This window comes from Canis lupus, chromosome 18, assembly GCF_003254725.2.
Source record: "Canis lupus dingo isolate Sandy chromosome 18, ASM325472v2, whole genome shotgun sequence".
NCBI classification, from domain to species: domain Eukaryota; kingdom Metazoa; phylum Chordata; class Mammalia; order Carnivora; family Canidae; genus Canis; species Canis lupus.
In genome coordinates, this window is record NC_064260.1 from 1,412,946 (window position 1) to 1,434,375 (window position 21,430).

At 35.0% G+C, this 21,430-nt stretch overlaps 1 protein-coding gene across 7 annotated transcripts in view; it reads right to left on the reverse strand.

Annotated features, from left to right (window-relative positions):
* LOC112661321 (zona pellucida binding protein) overlaps nucleotides 1–21,430 on the reverse strand; it is an 87,541-nt gene that overhangs the window by 37,216 nt on the left and 28,895 nt on the right. For 6 of the 7 annotated variants that reach the window (XR_004806679.2, XR_004806678.2, XM_035701518.2 and 3 more), the window contains exon 6: nucleotides 19,799–19,875. Coding sequence is in view for 5 of the 7 variants with exons in the window: in XM_035701518.2 (XP_035557411.1) it covers nucleotides 19,799–19,875 (77 nt within the window). In the remaining 2 variants the exon portion in view is untranslated. Of the gene's footprint in view, nucleotides 1–10,454; nucleotides 10,658–19,798; nucleotides 19,876–21,430 lie in introns of those variants that run through there. The other variant, XM_025449338.3, reaches the window with a different exon arrangement.

Below are 21,430 nucleotides of genomic sequence, written 5' to 3' on the forward strand. Positions count from 1 at the left end.
GATAGGTCCACGAGTTGAAACCTTCTACAAGCCAGTTAATTCTCCTCCATTTTACCCTTCTAACTTCTAATGCAGTCAGAAGCAAATGGACTCATGCCAATCTATAACGAATGAAGGTGGCTACAACATACTGATTTCTTCAAATGTCTTACAAATTACATTCCTTGCATGATGATTGTAACTGTACAAATGTTATGCAATATATTGCATTTAAAGTAAATATACAACATTTATTCTATTAGTCAACTACTCACCAAATTTTTATAGTTTAAATGGTTTGCTTTTGATAAATTTTGGTAAATTTGTTGCTATTTATTTGATCAAAAACAAAAAAAATTTGGTTAAGAAAGTACTTAAAAACTAATTTGATATAAATATGCTATCCAATTAACTATATTTAAATGCCAGGCCATAATTAAAAGTTTCAAGAGACACAATCATAATCACTCAGCTTCCTAATACTACTTCCCCTACCCCCACCCCCCCAAAAAAAAATCAATGATGCTAGATATGGGAAAAACTGATAGGAACAAAAATGATCACATAAACAGTTTGCTATTTCTTATGCTCCCTCTAAAAAGAATAAAGATAGATATCTTCTTTGACAAAAATAAAAAGAAAGCAAAAGACTGCTAAATCATTAATTAAATGTTTTCTATTAAGTATGTTTATGGTTGACATGGAATTATTTATACCAATGGGTGAAATTGACAAATTCTCTGAGTTGGGTAAGAATTATGGATTTTTTTTAGAATTATGGATTCTTTTAAAAATTTTTATTTATTTATGATAGTCACACAGAGAGAGAGAGAGGCAGAGACATAGGCAGAGGGAGAAGCAGGCTCCATGCACTGAGAGCCCAATGTAGGATTCGATCCCAGGTCTCCAGGATCGTGCCCTGGGCCAAAGGCAGGCGCTAAACTGCTGCGCCACCCAGGGATCCCTAGAATTATGGATTTTAATGTAAAACATTTTCAACCAAATTGGATAGTATAAGAACAAATCATACTTCTAGAAACTCTCCACTAATTATCTGGTCTCAGATATGAAGAATTAATCTGACTGAATAAATATCAGAGTTCCTAGTCCATGCTACTCCTCCCCTCACAATCCCCCAAAAAACTAAAATATGATTAAGCATCTATGGAAGGAATATATTCTACAATGACTGGATAAATTAATTAGAGGACTAGAACAAGAAACCATTACTATTTCAATAATGAGCAGTCTATAAAATATCTGAATTCCATAAAAGAGATGTTGAATAGCTTATTTTAAATACCACAATCTGCTCCACTGACCATGCCAAATTAGGTAGTGAGTAAAGGTGCCTGGAAAGGCTTTAATATCCACTCCACATTAGTCCAGCAAGCCTAGAAAGCAGTAACTACCTAACATCATGGGAGTTCCACAACAGGCAACACAGCACACATTACATAAGACCCAAGTCCAACTAGAGCTCTACTATCCACTAGGAAGAGCTACTATCTACCAGGCGTTACAGATAGTACACTCATAAGTTAGAATCCTCTAGAAATTTTAAGTTACACCTATATTTGGAAATCTCTGTGGAAAATAACTATGGTCTTCAAATGGGGATGGAATTAAGAAACAAAGGAGATAGAAGCTTAAAGGTATCTTGGATGAAATGGAAAGAACTGTGAGTTTGCATAGGAAAGACCAGTGATACTGGTGGTCAGCGAGCAAGTGACAGAAAGGATGTCATGTCTCCTAAGACAAGGTCCCAAAGGAGAACTATAAAAAATTATTGAACAGAAACACAAAGCTGTCCATTTTGTGGTGGGAACACTGTAACATGGATGCTGTACACATATGCTAGTGAACTGGGCACAGAACTATGAGATAAAGTTCAGTTTCTTGCTTTCTTCTTTCTTTCTTTCTTTCTTTCTTTCTTTCTTTCTTTCTTTCTTTCTCGCTCTCTCTCTTTCTTTCTTTCTTTCTCTTTCTTTCTTTTTTTTGATAAAGTTCAATTTCAAAGCAGAACCAAAGGCAAAAGAAAGAAAATAAAAACTTATGTAACAGTTAGATTTTATGAAAGTTGGAATCCTTTCCAGAGATACATACTGAATTCCAGCGCATAGAACAGAATAATTTAACTTTGCAGTGTGGAGATGACTTAATCCTGAAGCAAAAGACAAAAGAGAGTCTACTCTTCACTCAGCAATGTCACTGCAGTGGTCGTGGTTCCAGAACAACTGAAACTTGCACAAGAAAAACTAGGCTCTTAAGAACTGAAGGCAAACTGTAATTTGTTTTGAAATTATTAGGGATTTAAACAGTTATATTTAAAAATTTTAAAGTAGCATATTTCTAATTGCCCACAGGCAATGGGAGTATGAAAATGACATTTAAAAATACAGGAAGGTTTCCATTTCCAAACATACAGATTAGTAGATATCCTGAAAAATCCTCCTGCTACAAATCATCTCACTGAACATAAGAGGACAAAGACCTTGTTTCTACATTTCAACAGTGAGAGAGAATGAAAAGAGAAAGGAAGGAAGAGACAGAGAGAGAGAGACAGGGAGGCTAAAAATGAGGAGACAATTGCAAATGTAATTGTAGCCAAATTCCTGATTGATTTCACATCAATCCAAGCATTCCAGAATGTTCTAACTTAGCAGCCTACAGAGATAAGGGGAATAAGAAAAAAACTCTAAGTAAAAAAAAAATGAACCAAGAAAATAATTTAGTCACAAAGGGAAAATAACAAGAAAGCTTCTCTATCAAAAGCTGGGGAATAAAAGGAGCTGGAAGGGGAAGAGGGAGTGGAAGGATGGGGATAGCAAAACCTCCTCTGTAAATTCCTACACGATGGTTGACCTTTAAGAGGGAGGACAATGGTACCTGTACCCACTGGCCCTAAATCTAAGTGCACTGCTTTAGGGAAAAGAGAAAAGTAACCATTAGCATAGCTGGTGTGACCCTATAGACTATAATAGAAGGAGCAAAATCATAAAATACCTCCTCCTTTAGAAGGGAGGGAAAAAAGTGGAGCTGGCACACAAAGCCCGGACATTTCAGAGCACTGTTACAGAGAAAAGGACTGAGTTGCTCTTAACACTTGCTGTGATTCTCAGCACCCAGCATGGATCTATGGAATTGAAAGAAGGAATACAATTCTAAGACATTCCCCCAGGATAGAATTAGAGGAATTAAGCAGGCGCATCCACAGAAAAGGTTTGAGAGACTCCCCGTCTGATCCCACAAAATCTCTAGTCTGGTCATTCCCTTCTAGAGCAAGACCATAAAGATTGGAAGAAGTGACAATTTCTTTAAATGTGCAGGCACCAACCATGGCTACTATCATCAAAGAAATCAGGGAAATATGACACCAAAAAAACTCCAATAGCAAACTATAAAGATATAAATATCTATGAATTGCCTAACAAATAATTTAAAATAATCTTAAGGAAGCTCAGTAAGCTACAAGAAAACACAGAGGTAATAAATGAAATCAGAAAAATAATACATGAACAAAATGAAAAAAAGTTCAACAAAGCAACAAAAAACAATAAAAAAGGACCAAACAGAAATTCTGGTATGAAGAATATAATGATTGAACTAAAAAATTCAATGGAGAGCTTGAAAGGCAGACTCAATCAAGCAGAAAGGGAATCCATGAACTCAAAGACAGATCATTTGAAATTATCCAATCAGACAAAAGGGGGTAAAAAAAAAGAGTGAAGAACCTCTACAGGACTTATCTGACATCAACTAAGTCAACAATATGCATTATAGAGGTCCCATAAGTATAAGAGAAAGACAAACAAATAGAAAGCTAATTTAAGTGAATAATACCAAAGAACTTCCTAAACCTGGGAAAAGAGACAGACATCCAGACTGATGAAACTTTAAGAATCCCAAATGAGTGCACAAAGGGGACTACCAAGGACACCAAGAAACGTTATAACTAAATTGTCAAAATTCACAAATACTGAATTATGAAAGCAGCTGGAGAAAAAGAACCAATCAAACAAAAGGTACCCCTCCCCCCCCGCCCTATGATACTATCAGTAGATTTCTCAGTAGAAACCTTGCAGGCCAGAAAAGTGTGTAATAATTCACTCAAAGTGCAGAATGAAAAAGAAACTACCAGTCAAGAATACTATACCCATCAAAACTTCCCTTTAAAAATAAAGGAGCCCCCGGGTGGCTCAGTAGGTTAAACATCTGCCTTCAGCTCAGGTCATGATCTGTAGGCCCTGGGATCCAGTACTGCATCAGGCTTCCTGCTCAGTGGGGAGCCTGCTTCTCCCTCTCTCTCTGACCCTCCTCACTGCTTGCTCTCTCTCTCTCAAATAAATAAATAAAATCTTTAAAAAAATGAAGGAGATTAAAAAAAAAATGAAGGAGAGATGAGAATTTTCCCAGGCAAACAAAAACTGAAGAAGTTCAATACCATCAGAAGTCCCAAAATCTGAGTAGAACACTGCCTCACAAGAAGTGTTAACCAGAGTTCACCAAAATGAAATAAAAGGATGCTAAATAGCAACATTTAAAAAAAAATGAAATATAGAGATGCCTGGGTGGCCCAATTGGTTAAGCATCCAACTCTTGATTTTGGCTCAGGTTATAATCTCACAGTCATGGGATCAAGCTCCACACTGGGGTCCATGCTCAGCATATAGTGTGCTTAAAAATTCTCTCTCTCCCTCTGCCCGTCTCCCCTACATTCTCATGTCCTCTCTCTCTAAAATAAAAAAATCTTTTAAAAGATGAAAGTATAAGCCTCACTGGTAAATGTAAATATATGTGAAAATACAAAATAATGTAGTACTATAAGGGTGACACAAAAATTAAAGCTAGTATAAAAGTTAAAGACATAAGTATCAAGAATAAATGTAACTACAAAAATCTGTTAATAGAAGCACAATAGAAAAGACAGGAATTGTGACATCAATAACAAAGTGTGTGTGTGGGGGGATAAAATATAGATTTCTCATATGGAGTTAAGTTATCTGCTTAAAATAGACTGTTACAGGCTCAATCGGTTAAGCATCTGCCTTTGGCTCAGACATCCCTGCTCTGCAGGGAGCCTATTTCTCCCTCTCCCTCAGCCTGCTGCTCTCCCTGCTTGTGCTCTCTCTCTGTCAAATAGATAAAATATTTTTAAAAATTGACTGTTATAAATATTAGATTTAAATATATGCTTCATGATAGCCACAAAGAAAATATCTACAGAAAGGAATCAAAGAATTATCAATACAAAAAAAATCATCAAACAAAGGAAGACAGCACCAGAGGAAAAGAGTAATGAACTATACAGTAGACAAAAAACCATTAACAAACTGGAAAGAGTAAGCTCTTACATAACAATAATCACTTTAAGTGCAAAAAGATTAACACCTCCTAGTCAAAAAACACAGAGTGGCTTAATGGATAAAACAAGAGCCAACTCTATGCTGTGTACAAGAAAGTGACTTTAGATTTAAGGAAACTCATAGGCTAGAAGTATAGGATGAAAAAAGATCTGCAGATGAAAACCAGATAGACCATGTTCTGGACCATCTAACAAAGCTCAACAAATTTAAAGGAATCGAAATCAATGACATCCTCTGGGTAAATACCTAGTAGTGCAATTGCTGGATCATGGGTAGTTCTATTTTTAACTTTTTGAGGAAACTACGTAGTGTTTTCCACAATGGCTATACCAGTTCACATTCCCACCAAGAGTGCAAGAGTGTTCCTCTTTCTCCACAACTTTGCCAACACCTGCTGTTTCCCATGTTAATTGTGTTGACTCTGACAGGTGTGAGATATCTCATTGCAGTTTGATTTGCACTTCCTTGATGAGTGACGTTGAGCATCTTCTCAAGTGTTTTGTTCACCATCTGTAGTCTTCTTATTTACAAAAATGTCTATCCTTGTCTTCTGCCCATTTTTTAAACCAGATTGTTTTTTGGGTGTTGAATTTTATAAGCTTTTTATATATTTTATAAGTTTTTTTATGTACTTTTGGATACTAACCCTTTATCAAATCTGTAATTTGTGAATATATCTTCTCCCATTCTGTGGGTTGCCTTTTAGTTTTGCTGGTGTTTCCTCCACTGTGAAAAAGCTTTTTTGTTTTTGTTTGATGAAGTCCCAACAGATCACTTTTGCTTTGGTTTCCCTTACCTTGGAGACATACCTAGTAAGAGGCTGCTACGGCCAATGTCAAAGAGACTACAGCCTGTTTTCTCCTCTGGGATTTTAAAATGGTCTCTCCTGTCTCACATCTAGGTCTTTCATTCATTTTGAATTTATTTTTGTGTGTGATGTAATAAAATGGTCCAGTTTCATTCTTTTGCAGGTTGCTGTTCAGTTTTCCCAACACTGTTTGTTGAAGAGACTGTCTTTTTTTTTTTTCCATTGGATAGTCTTTCCTGCTTTGTTGAATGTTAATTGACCACATAGCTGTAAGTCCCTTTCTGATCTTTCTATTCTGTTCCATTGATCTATGTGTCTGTTTTTATGTCAGAACCACAGATCTTGATCATTATAGCTTTCTAATATAAGTCCAGAATTGTGATGCCTGCAACCTAGCTTAGCTTTGGCTATCTGGGGAGTTTTGCAGTTCCATACAAATCTCAGGATTGTTTTTTCTAGCTTTGTGAAAAACTCTGGTGGCATTTTGATAGGGATTACACTAAATGTGTAGATTACTTTTGGTAATATAGGTATCTTAACAATATTTGTTCCTCCAATCCATGAGCATGGAATGTTTTTTCATTTATGTAGTCTCCAATTTCTTTGATCAGGGTTTTTTTATCTTATTTTTCTTAAATTCAATTAACATATAGTGTGTATCATTAGTGTCAGATGTGGAGTTTAGTGATTCATCTGCTGCATGTAACACCCAGTGCTCATCCCATCACATGCCCTCCTTAATGCCCATGACTCAGTTACCCCATCTTTCCACTCTCTTCTACTCTAACAACTCTCAGTTTGTTTCCAGAGTATCCCCTCTCTGATTTTATCTTATTTTATTTTTCCCTTCCTTTCCACTACAATCCTGTTTTGTTTCTTAACTTCCACATATGATAATTGTCTTTCTCTGACTGACTTATTCCACTTAGAATAATATCCTATAGTTCCATCCACATCATTGTAAATGGTAAGATCTCATCCTTTTGATGACTGAGTAATATTCCATTGTGTATATACCAAGTCTCCTTTACGTATTTATCAGTCAATGGACATCTGGGCTCTTTCCATAGTTTGGCTATTGTGGACACTGCTGCTATAAACATTGGGGTACAGGTACCATTTCTGATCAATAAATTAGTATCTTTGGAGTTAATACCTAGTAGTACAATTGCAGGATCATAGCACAGCTCTGTTTTCAACTTTTTAAGGAATTTCCATACTGTTTTCAAGAGTGGCTGTATCAGCTTGCATTCTCACCAATAGTGTTTTATAATTTTCAGAGTACAGATCTTTTACCTCTTTGGTTAGGTTTATTCCTAGGTTACGGGAGCAATTAGAAATGGGATTGATTCCTTGATTTCTATTTCTGCTGCTTCATTATTGGTGTATTGAAATGCAAGAGATTTCTGTATGTTGATTTTGTACCCTGTGACTTTACTGAATTTGTGTATCAGTTTTAGCAACTTTTTGGTGGAGTCTTCTGGGTTTTCTCTAAAACAAAGGAGTGGGGGATCCCTGGGTGGCGCAGTGGTTTAGCGCCTGCCTTTGGCCCAGGGCGCGATCCTGGAGACCCGGGATCGAATCCCACGTCAGGCTCCCGGTGCATGGAGCCTGCTTCTCCCTCTGCCTGTGTCTCTGCCTCTCTCTCTCTCTCTCTCTCTCTGTGACTATCATAAATAAATAAAAATTAAAAAAAAATCTTTAAAAAAAAATAAAACAAAGGAGTGGAAGGGATAGATACAAGCCAAGATACAGGCTCTTAATTACAGAGAACACACTGATGGTCACTAGAGGGGAGGTGGGTGGGGGGGGGTGGGGGAACCAGGTGAGGGGAATCAGGAGTGTACTCATTATGATGAGCACCAGGTGATGTACAGAAGTGTTGCATCACTAAATTCTACACCTGAAACTAATATTACACTCTATGTAAACTGAAATTTAAATAAAAACTTAGAAAAATAAAATCAATGACATATGAAAATATGAGATGGATCTAAAGCAAAGCTGAGTGGAAATTTACAGAACAAATTTTTATATTAGGAAAGAAAAAAATATAAAACCAAAGTTCCAATAACCAAAGTTCCTACCTCAGGAAACTAAAAAGAACCAGAAGACAAAAAAGGAAGCAAATGGGGGAAAAAAGGAAATGATAAGATGGAAGTAAAATTTAATGGAATTGAAAATAAGAAAATAATAAAGTCAATGTCACACAAAGTTAGTTCTTCATAAAGATCAATAAAGTTAATAAATTCTAGCAAGAGTGGAAAAAATAACACAGAAGACCAAATAGAAGGATTAGCAATAAAATGGGAATATTACTCACAGGCACTGAAAGTAACAGAAAACTCCACATGACTTTATGCTCAGGCATATGACAACTCAGAAATGGACCAATTCTTCAAACACCACCAAATATAAAAATTCAACAATAAAAACAAGTATCTAAATAGTTCTATAACTATTAAAGTAATTAAATATGTAAGAAAAAAGCTCCCTAAATAGAAATCCCCAGGTTTCTTAAGAAAATTCTACCAAATGTTCAAAAATCAATCCTGAATAAAATCTCTTTAGGAAACAAACTTCCCACTTCATTTTGTGAAGCTAGTATTACCTAAGTACTAAAACCAGACAGAGTCTGTATCAAAGAAAAGCTATGGACTAATATCTCTCATGAACTCAATATAATATGAACGAATTAAATCCAACCATGTCTAAAATGTTATGCAGCATGACCATGTAGGATTTATTCTGGGTAGGCAAGCAAGGGTTGCTTCAATATTCTAAAACCAATTAACATAACCCACATATCTACAAGTAAAAAAAGAAAAATCCTATGATCTCAACAATTAACTCAGAAAAGCCCTGGACAACACACAATACTTATTGTTAATAAAATCTCACCAAAATAAGATCGAAAGGGAGTTTCATCAGATTTATTTACCAAAAGCATCTACAAAAAACCTACAGCAAACATAATACTTCATGTTAAAAGGATAAATGCTTTCTCCATAAGCTCAAAAAAAGGGAGGGGGGAAGAAAGTCTATTCTTACTACTCATATTGAACACAGCACTGGATGTTTTAGGCACTTGAATAAGTAAAAAAATCAGTAATGAGCCAGAAAAAAAAAAAAGAACATTGGAAAGGAAAAAATAAAACTGCCTCAATTTGGAAATGACAAGACTGTCAGCCAAGAAAATCCCAAGGAATATAAAATACTCCACAAATATTAAAAAAAAAAACCTCCTAGAGCTAATATTTAAGTTCAGCAAGTACCTCAGAAACAAGATGAACACATGCTGATAAAATGCATTACCACACACTGACAATGAGCATACAGAAACCAAAATTAAAACACAGTATTTCTTAAGGTTGTTTCATAGAAAAGGAAACAGTATAAACTTACTAAAACGTATAGGTTATGTATGCTACAAATTACAAAAAAAAAGATGATAAAAAAATCACAGAAGATCTAAAAACATGTAGAGGCATATATATGTTCATAGATTGGAAGAACGAACATAGTAAAAGTGTAAAAGTTATTCCCAAATTTATACAGAGGCATACCTCAGATATATTGTGTGTTTGGTTCCAAAGACCACTACAGTAAAGCCAATATCAAAATAAAGCGACTCACGTGAATTTTTGGGTTTCCCCAGACATACAAAAAAAATTATATCTACACTATATTGTAGTCTATTAAGTGTGCAACGGCAGTATGTCTAAACAAAACACTGTATATATCTTTTTTTTTATAAGGTTCTTTTTTTTTTTTTTTAAGACTCCATTTACTCATGAGAGACAGAGTGAGAGAGAGGCAGAGACACAGGCAGAGGGAGAAGCAGGCTCCATGCAGGGAGCCCGATGTGGGACTCGATCCCAGGTCTCCAGGATCCGGCCCCGGGGTGGAGGCCACGCAAAACTGCTGAGCCACCGGGGCTGCCCAACACTGTATATATCTTAACTAAAAAATACTTTTGCTAAAAATTGCCAGCAATCATCTGAGCTAAGAGGAAGTCATCTCTTTTTGTTGGTCGAGGGTCTACCTTGATGTTGACAGCTGCTGACTGACCAGGGTGGTGGTGGCTGAATGATGGCAACCATGGCCATTTTCTTAAATGATGCATTTAAGAATTTTGCTACATCAATTGACACTTGTTTTCAAGAATGATCTTTCTGTAGCCTGTAATGCTGTATGATAGCATTTTATCCACAGAACTTCTTTCAAAGTTCCAATCAATCCTCTCAAATTCCGTCACTACCACTTTATCAGCTAGGCTTCCTCAATATTCTAAATCCATGGTTGTCACTTCAACCACCTTGACAGCAATTTCACCAGGATCAGGTTCCATCTCAAGAAACCACTTTCTTTGCTCATCCATAAGAAGCAAGTCCTCATCTGTTCAAGTTTTATGCTGAGATTCCAGCTCAGTCCCATCTCCAGTTCCAATTCTCTGGCTGTTTCCACCACACCTGCAGTAACTTCCTCCACTGAAGTCTGGAACCTTCAATTTGTAAAAAAAATGCAATAACTGTGAAGCTCAATAAAGCAAGGCACAGTAAAACAAGGTATGCCTGTGCAGGATTGATTAACATAATTCCTACCAACATCCCAAAGGTTTTCTTAGACATACACAAAACTCTGTTAAAATTTATTTAATGATACACAGATTCTAAAATAGATAAAACAATTTTGCTAATACAGGAATACAATGGGATGAATAACTGCCCATCATTAAGGCCACAGTAGTTAGACAGTGAGGTATTGAGAAAAACATAAACACAAAGAAGGGAAAAGAATAAAGAACCCAGAAATAAAAAAAAAAAAGAACCCAGAAATAGAGCCACACAAATATTCTTAACTATAGTTTAACAAAGGAACAAAAGCTATTTAGTGGAGAAAGGACAGCATTTTTAACAAAGGATGCTGGAGAAATGTGACATCCACAGGCAAAACAATAACAAAAATAGCCTTGCACCAAATCTCATACATAAAGCAAAAACTAACTCAAAATGATTTGTAATGTAAAAAAATGTAAAAAAAATTTTTTGAGAGGAAAATCTTCAAAATGTAGATATACAAAGAGTTCTCAGATGTGACCCAAAAAAGCACAACCCATAAAGGAAAAATGGATACAATTGACTTCATAGATATTAAGAATCTCTTTCTTGAAAAACCCATATGAAGAGGAAGAAAAGACAAGCTAAAATGTGGGACAGATATTTACAAACAACATATGGAAAAAAACCCCACTAGATCTAGAATACATTGAACCCTCTTGACTCAACAGTAAAAAAGCCAACAATCCCAAGAGAAAATGAGCAGCATAGTTTACCAAAAGGATGTGTACGTGGCAAATAAGCATAACATAAAATGACCAACATCATTAGTAATAAGGGAAATGCAAATTAAAGCCATAATGGGATATTATTAAATAACTCCCTTGGGGAATAAAATAATCAACAATACCACATCCTGTTAGAAGCTGGAGAAACTGGACCACTCACACACTGTTGATGGAAATGTAAAATTAAGTGTAATATGACTCAGAATTAGTGAGCCAAAATGGTAAATTATTTTCTCATGAAAACTTGTACACCAAAGTTTACAAAAGCTTTAATTTTAACAATCAATAACTCCGATCAGTCCAGATGTCTTACAACAGATAAAAAGCTAAACGAGCTGCAGCATATGCACCATGGAACATTACTTAGTAATATAAAGGAATAAACTATTGGTACATGTACCACCTTGGATGCATCTATAGGAAATTGTGCCAAGGGGAACAAAGCCAACCCTGAAAAGTTACATTCTTTATGATCACTGAAACTTCAGAAACAGGACAGAATAGTGAATGCCAAGCTTAAAGGGAAAGGAGTGGTGGGAGTCAGGAAAGAGGTGGGTGGGCATGGTTATAAAAAAGCAACACAGGGATCCTTGCAGGACTGGAACTGTCTGTACCTGGACTAAGGTGGTGGATTCATAACTGCACAAGAACTTAACACACAGAAATGAATACAAGTAAACTGGCCAAAGCTAAATGAGAGCAGTGGATGGTAGCAATGTCACTACCACTATTTGTGATACTGTTCTCTATCAGCAGGTTTGCAAGACGTTACCATTGGGAGAAATTGGGCAAAGTATACAAGGGGTTTCTCTATAATTTTCTTACAACTGTTAGGTCTAATTAAAATTCTCAACATTTTAATGTAAAATAAAAAGATATTAAAAACAACTGAGGTAGGAGTGTCTCTTTATAACTGTTATAATTTTAAAACAAGGTCACTCTATGGCATTCATCTCATAGAGTAATGGTGTTTGAACCCCTCTCTTTAAATCAGACAGACCTGTGAATGCTTTGACCAAGATACTACAATACATAAGATGCCAAATGACTCCCAAAGGTGGGTCAGAAAAAGCCTTACAGTTTATGGCTTTCACTTCTCGGAACACTCACCCTCCTATGGCTTTCTTACAGAAGGTGATACCCTGGGGACACTGGTGGCTCAGTGGTTGAGCATCTGCCTTGGGCTCAGGTCATGGTCCCAGGGTCCTATGATCAACTCTCACATCGGGGTCCCTGCTTCTCCCTCTGCCTACATCTCTGCCTCTCTCCCTGTGTCTCTCTCATGAATAAAGAAATGAAATATTTAAAAAAAAAAAAAAAAAGGTGATACCCTGTCTCAGAAACAATCTGCTGTGAGAAGTTTAAGCCACATAGATGTTTGAAAATATGGAGATGGTATAGAATAAAGTGTAGGAGAGAAAAAAATAGAAGAGATCATAACTATAATTTTCCCAAAAAAAGATAAAAAACATGAAATCACAGGTTCAGTAACCACACACCAATCTCATATAGAACACATACAAGTAAGACTGAACCAAAGCACACCATAATCAAATTGCTTATAAAGATACCAAAAATAAATTGAAAGCTAAAAAAACCAACACATTAAATATGGAAAACAACAACCTGTAGAGACACCTGGGTGGCTCAGAGTTAAGATCTGACTCTTAGTCTCTGCTCAGGTCATGATCCTAGGGTTGAGAGATCCAGTCCTGGGTCAGGCTCCATGCTGGGTGTGGAACCTGCTTAAGATTATCTCTCTCTCCCTCTTTGCTCTCCCCCCCGACCCCCACTCTCTCTCTCTCTAAAATAAATAAATAAGTCTTAAAAAAAAAACTTGTAAATAATGGACCTCTTATCAGAAGGAATAGAGGAGAGTGAAAAAATTACTTAAAATGCTGAAAAAAAATGGACTACCAGACCAAAATTCTCTAACCAATGAAATATTCTTTATAAATAAAGAAAGGAAATAGAATTTGTAGGTAAAAAAAAAACTGAAAGAATCCTTTGTCAGCAGATGATAACCACAACAAATGCAACAGAAGACTTTTCAGACGAAAGGGAAATAAAAGCAGATAAAAACCCTAACCCTCATATGAAATAGAAACATAGAAAATGGTACTATACATGTAAAAGACTATTTGTTCTTGAAATATCTTTAAAACATGTATAACTGTTTACAGCAAATCACCTTCGACAGTATTTTTATAGATTAAAATATAGGTAGATAGACTGACAGTGCATAAAGGATGAGGGTAGTTTAAATGAAGCCATAAAATGGCAACATTTCTATATTTAGCAGGAAGAGGCAAAATATAAATTTTAAGTGAACTGTGAAATAATAAACAATGTATATCACAATTTTTAGAGCAACCACTCAAACAAATAAGGCAAAGAGTATATAGCTATGAGAATAGCTAACTAAAAACAAAATCCTGAGAAGCCCATCTGCTTACTTTAATAGCTGTGGCCTATGGGGAAGGCTTCCAATCTAACACACATTAAGGGGCCAACTGCATACTTTCCAGGGATCAGAAAGGCTGAGGTGCAACCTGTGTACTCTCCCTCTGTCTCTGTCCAGGTCAGCTATCTCCTGAGAAGGAGCTCCTGTAAGTGTCTTTGTGCCCTGGTTTTTGCAGCTGCCACTAAATGGAAGGCCCCTTAATCACTGGGCTCTGGTGGCCAGCAGGGCTCATGTTCAGGGACTCAATGGGCACTAGCAAAGAAACCCACAGTCTCCTTACAGAAGAAACAGACAGAAACTTCCATCTCTCCCTCTTGCCCTGAAAAGAGGCATATGTGCATAATTTAAATGCTGTTTCCTGAGGACCTGGCTTCTAATCAGCCAGAATATAGGTACTGACAAGATCTTCCCTTTGGGACATGGAGAGTTCTTGGCACACCTTCAACTACTGGGAACCACAAAAAACAAAAAAAGTTGCTTCGAAAATCACAAAAATCATGAAGACAATCAAGAGTCAAAGCAGGGTTGAATGATAAGGTTCATCTCCCCTAAAAAACCATACCTTCAAGACTGGGAGAAGTGATTGTTTTATCTAATATAGAAATCAACACAAAGTATTTAAGGACCATAAGGAAACAGCAGAAAGTGCTTAAAAAAAAAAAAAAAAAAAAACACAGAACAAGATAAAACTCCAGAAAAAGACCTAACTGGAACGGAGATAACTGATTTACCTAGTAAAGATTTTAAAATAATGGTCATAAAGATATCTACTAAGGTCAAGAGAAGAACGCATGAGCACAGTGAGAATTTCAATAAATATAAAAAGAATTATTACCAAACAGAAATCACAGAACTGAGCAGAAAATTCAAGAGATGGGTTCACTGTAGACAAGATAAAGTAGAAGAAAGGATTAGCAACCCTAACAATAGGGCAATGAAGTTCATCCAATCAGAATAGTAAAAAGAAAAAAGATTAGAAAAGAATGAAGACACAGAAGGGACTTAAAGGACAGCATCAAATGGCCCAATATTCATATCATGGGGGTCTTGAGAGAGAGAGAGAGAGAGAGAGAGAGAGAGAGACAGAGACAGAGACAGAGAAAGAGAGAGAAGGGGCAGAAAGCTTATCTGAAGAAATACTGGCTGAAAACTTCCCTAACCTTAAGAAGGAAACAAATTCCAGGTCCTGCAAACCCAAATAGTCCTGAAGAAGAATCCAAAGAAACCCACACCAAGACATATTTACTAAATTATCAAAACTTAAATGCAAAAGAATCTTATAAGCAGCAAAAGAAAAACATCTTGCTACATACAAGGAATGTATTTGGGTTATTAATAGGCTTTCAACAGTAACTCTGTACGCCAAAGGGAATGGCACAATATCTTCAAGGTGCTGAAAGATAAAAACTGCCAACCACAGATTCTCCTACTGATAAAGCTTTACAGCAGAAATAAAAGGAGATAAAGAGTTCTGCACACATTCAGTAGTTGAAGGAACTCCTCACCACCAATCTGGCCTTATGAGAAATGTTAAAGGCAGTTCCTTACACTGAAAGGAAAGCATGTTAAGTAGTAAAAAGAACACATGTGAAAGTATAAATTTCTAGGGAAAAGGTACATCTACAGGTGGAATTCTGAATAATGTAGTGCTAACAGGTTAATTATAAATATAGTATTTGTGATTTTTCGTCAAAAGACAAAAGGTAGTAGAAAGAACTACAACAATAATAAGTACTATAATTTGTTAATGAATACACAAGATAATAAGATTTAAATAGGGACATAAAAACATAAATACTTAAGGGGAATAAAACTTAACTAATCAGCTTAAAATAAAATGTTCTAATTCCAAGATGTTTTATGTAATTCTCATGGTAACCACAAAGGAAAAACCTATGGTAAGTACAAACAAGACAAAGAAAGGAATCTAAACATAACATTGCAGATGTTCAAATCACAAGGAAAGTGAGCAACAGAAAAAGGAATAGCATTTTTTTAAAAAGCCACAAAACAAGTGACAAAATGCCAGTGAATCCACATTACTTGAAGTGTAAAGGGACTAAAATTTCCAATCAAAACGCACAGAGTGGTTGACTGGATACAAAACAAGACCTAACTGTATGCTGTCTACATGAAATTCACTTTAGATTTAAGGAAACGCAAGAAGTGAAAGTAAAGGAACAGGAAAAGTTATTTTATGTAAATGGAAACTAAAAGAAAGCTGGAGAAGCTATATTTATATAAGACAAAATAGTCATTAAGGCAAAAAACATAGTAAGAGAAAAAAGAAGTCATTGTCCACTGACTGATGAACAGATAAAAAGATGTGATACACATACACACACACACACACACACACACACACACACACTCACTGGAATATTACTCAGCCATCAAAAAGAATGAAATCTTGCCATTTGCAATGATGTGGATGGAACTAAAGGTGCTATAGTAGCCAAAATGCTAAACAAGATAAGTTAGAGAAAGACAAATATCATATGATTTCACCCAGATGTGTAATTTATGAAACCAAATAGATGAAATAGGGGAAATGAAGGAAAGAGAAAAATAAAATAAGACAAAAATCAGAGACAGAAACAAGCCATAAGAAACTCCTTTTAACTACAGGAAACAAACTGAGGGTTGCTGGACAGGAAGGGGGTAAAAGGATAGGGTAACTGAGTGATGGGCATTAAGGAGGCATGATGTAATAAGCACTGGGAATTATAAGGAAATGATGAATCACTGAACTCTACCTCTGAAACTAATAATATGTTAATTAATTGATTTTAAATAAACATTCAAAGTACATGTCAGCAATGAAAAAGAAACAAATAATCAAAAGGTACAAAATTCCAGTTAACAGTACTCCCCACATCCATGGAGGATATGTCCCAAGTGGATACCTGAGACTGTAAATACTACTCAACACCAGACATACCATGTTTTGTTCTACCCACATATACTTATGGTCTAGTTTAAATTATAAAGTATACCACAGTAAGGGATTAACCATACTAACAAAATAGAATAATTATAATAATGTATGATAATAAAAGTTATGTGAATGAAGTCTCTTTATCTCTCTTTTTAAAAATATCTTATTTATTTATGAGAGACAGAGAGAGAGAGAGAAGGGGGTGGGGGGGCAGAGACACAGGCAGAGGGAGAAGCAGGCTCCAAGCAGGGAGCCTGATGTGGGACTCAATCCCAGGTCTCCAGCAACAGGCCCTGGACTGAAGGCGGCACTAAACCGCTGAACCACCTGGGCTGCCCCTATATCTAACTCTTAAAATCATACTTTACTCACATGTGATATGAGTGATGAAGTGACATGATAAAAATGCCTACATGACGACATCAAGTGTGGTGAATAATGCAGGCATTGTTAACACAGCATTAGGCTACTAATGACCTACTGACAAACAAAAGAAGGAAGATCATCTGCCTCTGGACTGTAGCTGACCATGGGTAACTAATACCACGGAAAGTGGAGCTGCAGATATGGTGGGACAACTGTATAAGACAAGTAAGTCTCGGGATGTTAAGAACACTGTATTGTATATTTGGAAGTTGCTAGAAGAATAGGTCTTAAAGTTCTCATCACACACACAAAATGTGCAACTCTACGTGTCTGTACACATAAATTTAGTGTGGTAATAATATGGCTTTACTTATATCAAATCATTATGCTTTATACCTAAAACTAATACATTAAATTTCTAAAACCAATATCATGTTATATGTCAATTTTATCTCAATATAAATAAATCGGTAGATAAAATGAAATGTATTCTAAAAATACAAAGAATGAAAAAGGGGAAAAAGGGATCCCTGGGTGGCGCAGCGGTTTGGCGCCTGCCTTTGGCCCAGGGCGCCATCCTGGAGACGCAGGATCGAATCCCACATCAGGCTCCCGGTGCATGGAGCCTGCTTCTCCCTCTGCCTATGTCTCTGCCTCTCTCTCTTTCTCTCTCTGTGACTATCATAAATAAATAAAAATTTTAAGAAAATTTTTTAAAAAGAAAAAGGGGAAAAATTAGGGAAAAATAGTAAAAAATAGGCATAAATACAATTGTATCAATAATTACATTAAATTTTACTAGAATTCCAATTAAAGATTTTTTTATTGAGAACAAAGGGGTCAATTATATATTGTCTTCAAGAAATATGCATTTCAAATATAAAGACACAAAAATTCAGATTAGTTAGAAACCTACATCCCTTGAAAACAGTAAGCCTAAGAAGTCTGAATTAATAACATTGATTTTATTTTTTTTTAAAGATTTTATTTATTTATTCAGAGAGAGAGAGAGATGCAGAGACACAGGCAGAGGGAGAAGCAGGCTCCATGCAGGGAGCCTGACATGGGACTCGATCCTGGGTCTCCAGGATCACGCCCTGGGCTTGAAGGCAGAGCTAAACCGCTGAGCCACCCGGGCTGCCCAATAACATTGATTTTTAACATGATAAAATTTCAAAGAAAAAATTAAAGGGGACGTTTCATAGGGATAAAAGAAAAAACTGCAGTTTTTAGTTTTAAAGGTATTGCATGCTTTCTGCTAAATTTATAATGAAGATATATGTGGGGTTTTTTCTCAATAAAGGCAGAGTTAATATTCAACACAAATGAAGGAACATACATAACATAATCTCTCAGTAAACTAGGAATAGAAGGGAACTTAACTGATCTGGTAAAAGGTATTGAAATTTTGGAGCTAACAGCCTATTTAATAGTGAAAGATTAAATGCTTTCCCCCTATAATCAGGAACAAGTAAAGGATATCTATTCTCTCTCATCTATTCAACATCATACTGTAGCTACAAACAGGGTAAGTAAAGAAATAAAAAGCATAGACATTAGAAAAAGAGAAATACTCTTATTTGCATATGACATGATGATTTACATAGAAAATCCTAAGCAATCTTTAAAGCAACTACTGTAACAAATGAATTTAATAAGTGGCTAAGTACAACATGCAAATATGCAACATGCAAACCATCTATTGAAAACTGAAACTGACCAATTTATTTTTTAAATATCCCGTTTAAGACAGCACTTAAAAAAAAAATACTTAGGAATGAATTTAGCAGAAAATGTGCAAGACTTTTAAACTAAAAACTGCAAAAAGATAAAATGAAATAAAATAAAATAAAAATGAGTAAAAATAAAATATTTTTAAATAAAATAATAAAATAAATAAAATAAAATAAAATAAAATAAAATAAAATAAAATAAAATAAAATAAAATAAAAAGGTAAATTTTGCAAACCTTAATAAGTCGGGAGAACTAACATATATGTATTGGAAAATTTATTAGTATTCTCAAAACACCACTTCTCACCAATTAACCTATTGATGCCTATCAGAATCCAGGGCATTTTTTGTTTTTAGAAATCTGACATAGTGATTTTAAAAATTTCTGGAAATAAAAAGGACCTAGAGTATCTAGAGAAGCCTTGAAAAGAAACCAAGATAAAATCCTTATACTACTTATTAGATTTGCTATAAAGGTACTACTTGATTAATAATTATAAATTAACATGGAACAAATAAGGCCAAAGAAATGGAAAACTTATCTTCCTTAACACAGTAACAAGATGCTAAACTTTAAAGCATTTCATAAAAATAACTGTATTAGTTAATTCAAGTTCTTATCATTTATTATTTGATGACATTTTATTTTTATTGTTGAATTTCCTAAATGTAATGGGTGGATCTGATGTGTTCAATAAATAGCTAAATGCTTACTTACACACTGAGCATGTTCATTTTTTTTTTTAATTTTCTCCAGCCCCACATAACATACCTTAGACAGTCTTTTGTAACATACCTTAGACAGTCTTTTGGAAGATTCACAATTATGGTCCACACATGGCTTAGGTCCTTTTTCAGTGTCTAGAGATGAAACTGAGAAAATACAGTATATTTTATAAAGGGCCCCAAATCTATATCACAGTATTAAAATTGGCTTTTGAAATATAAAATAGATCATTTATCTAATATTTCTCTTCCAGTAATAATTAAGCGTTTTTCTAATGTTACACTAAATCATTTAGATATAAATCTAAGCCAAAGGTTTGTTCTATATAAATCAGGAAACCCTCATGATTGCGATGAACCTAAGACTTAATGATAATGATTGTAACAATAATAACAATGATGATTTTAATGATGAGAAGAAAGATTAGAGCAGAAACACATGAAATAGATAATAGAAACATCACAGAAAAGCTTCACCAAACTAAGAATTGTTTCTTCAAAATGTAAACAAAATTTTCAACCCCCTCATGAAACTAACCAAGGAATAAAAATAGGGCCCAAAGCAACAAAATTATAAATAAAAAAGGAGTCACTATAACTGATAACACAGAAATTCAAAGGATCATTAAGAGACTACTGAGAATAACTACGTACCACTTAACTGTACAACCTAGAAGACATAAAAACTTGTAAAGTCATAAAATTCAAAGAGAGAATAGATGACAAAGATTTCCACTAAATAGCTTTCTAAATTATGTCAACTTAATTACCACAATTCTAAAAGTTTTAGTTACTTCTCACTATTGGTCAAAATACATTTAGAAAAACTGATTTCTAGCCCTAGGTCTAGCACTAATAAACACAGGCTATTATTTAATACCTCCATGAGACCCACTCTCTGCTCTGTAAAACAAGAGACTAAATATTATGATTGTCATTCTTTCTACCTATAAAAATATTATTTAAAATACATCAATCTTAACTATCTAAGCTCTGTATAATATAACCACAAGCAATGACTAGTTGACTGTCCCCAAATTCTCTATATGTCTTACCGATTAAATTTTCTAGAATGTTCCCCAAATATACCCCATGTTGTCTGTATACATGACTTTAAATTGCTATTTTGCATGGAATTCTTTTAAAACACCAATAATGTTTCATGGACCTCCTCAACTGTTCATCTCCTAATGACATCTTTATGTACATAGAACCCACAGAGTACCTAGAATCTCTGCCATAATATTTACATAACCTGTACTACTGTTATATATTTTCTTTTAACTAGAATATGACTTTCTTGAAGACAGATCCTTGCTCATATTATTGACATTTGCCTAATATGTTATGTAAAATATATTAGATGGATAAGCATTGATATGATGAAGATAATAAAACTGACCACAAAAGTATTAATAATGCAGAATACACTTGCAGAAAACTGGGAAATCCTCATTTTTTCAATATCCTTTTTAAATATCTCCCCAAACCAGTACACACATGAAATTTCTGTGTTGCCATTTGAACTGATATCACAAAGTATTATAAAATATCACAAAAAAGACAACATATAAAATATAAAATCAAAGTGATTTTATAAAATCAAACAGAACAGATGTGAAGCTAAAGCAGACCTCCCAAAAGGGCTGTAGATTTGGGGGGAAAAAAAAAAGTTTTTGTCAATGGACTATTTTTTAAATCC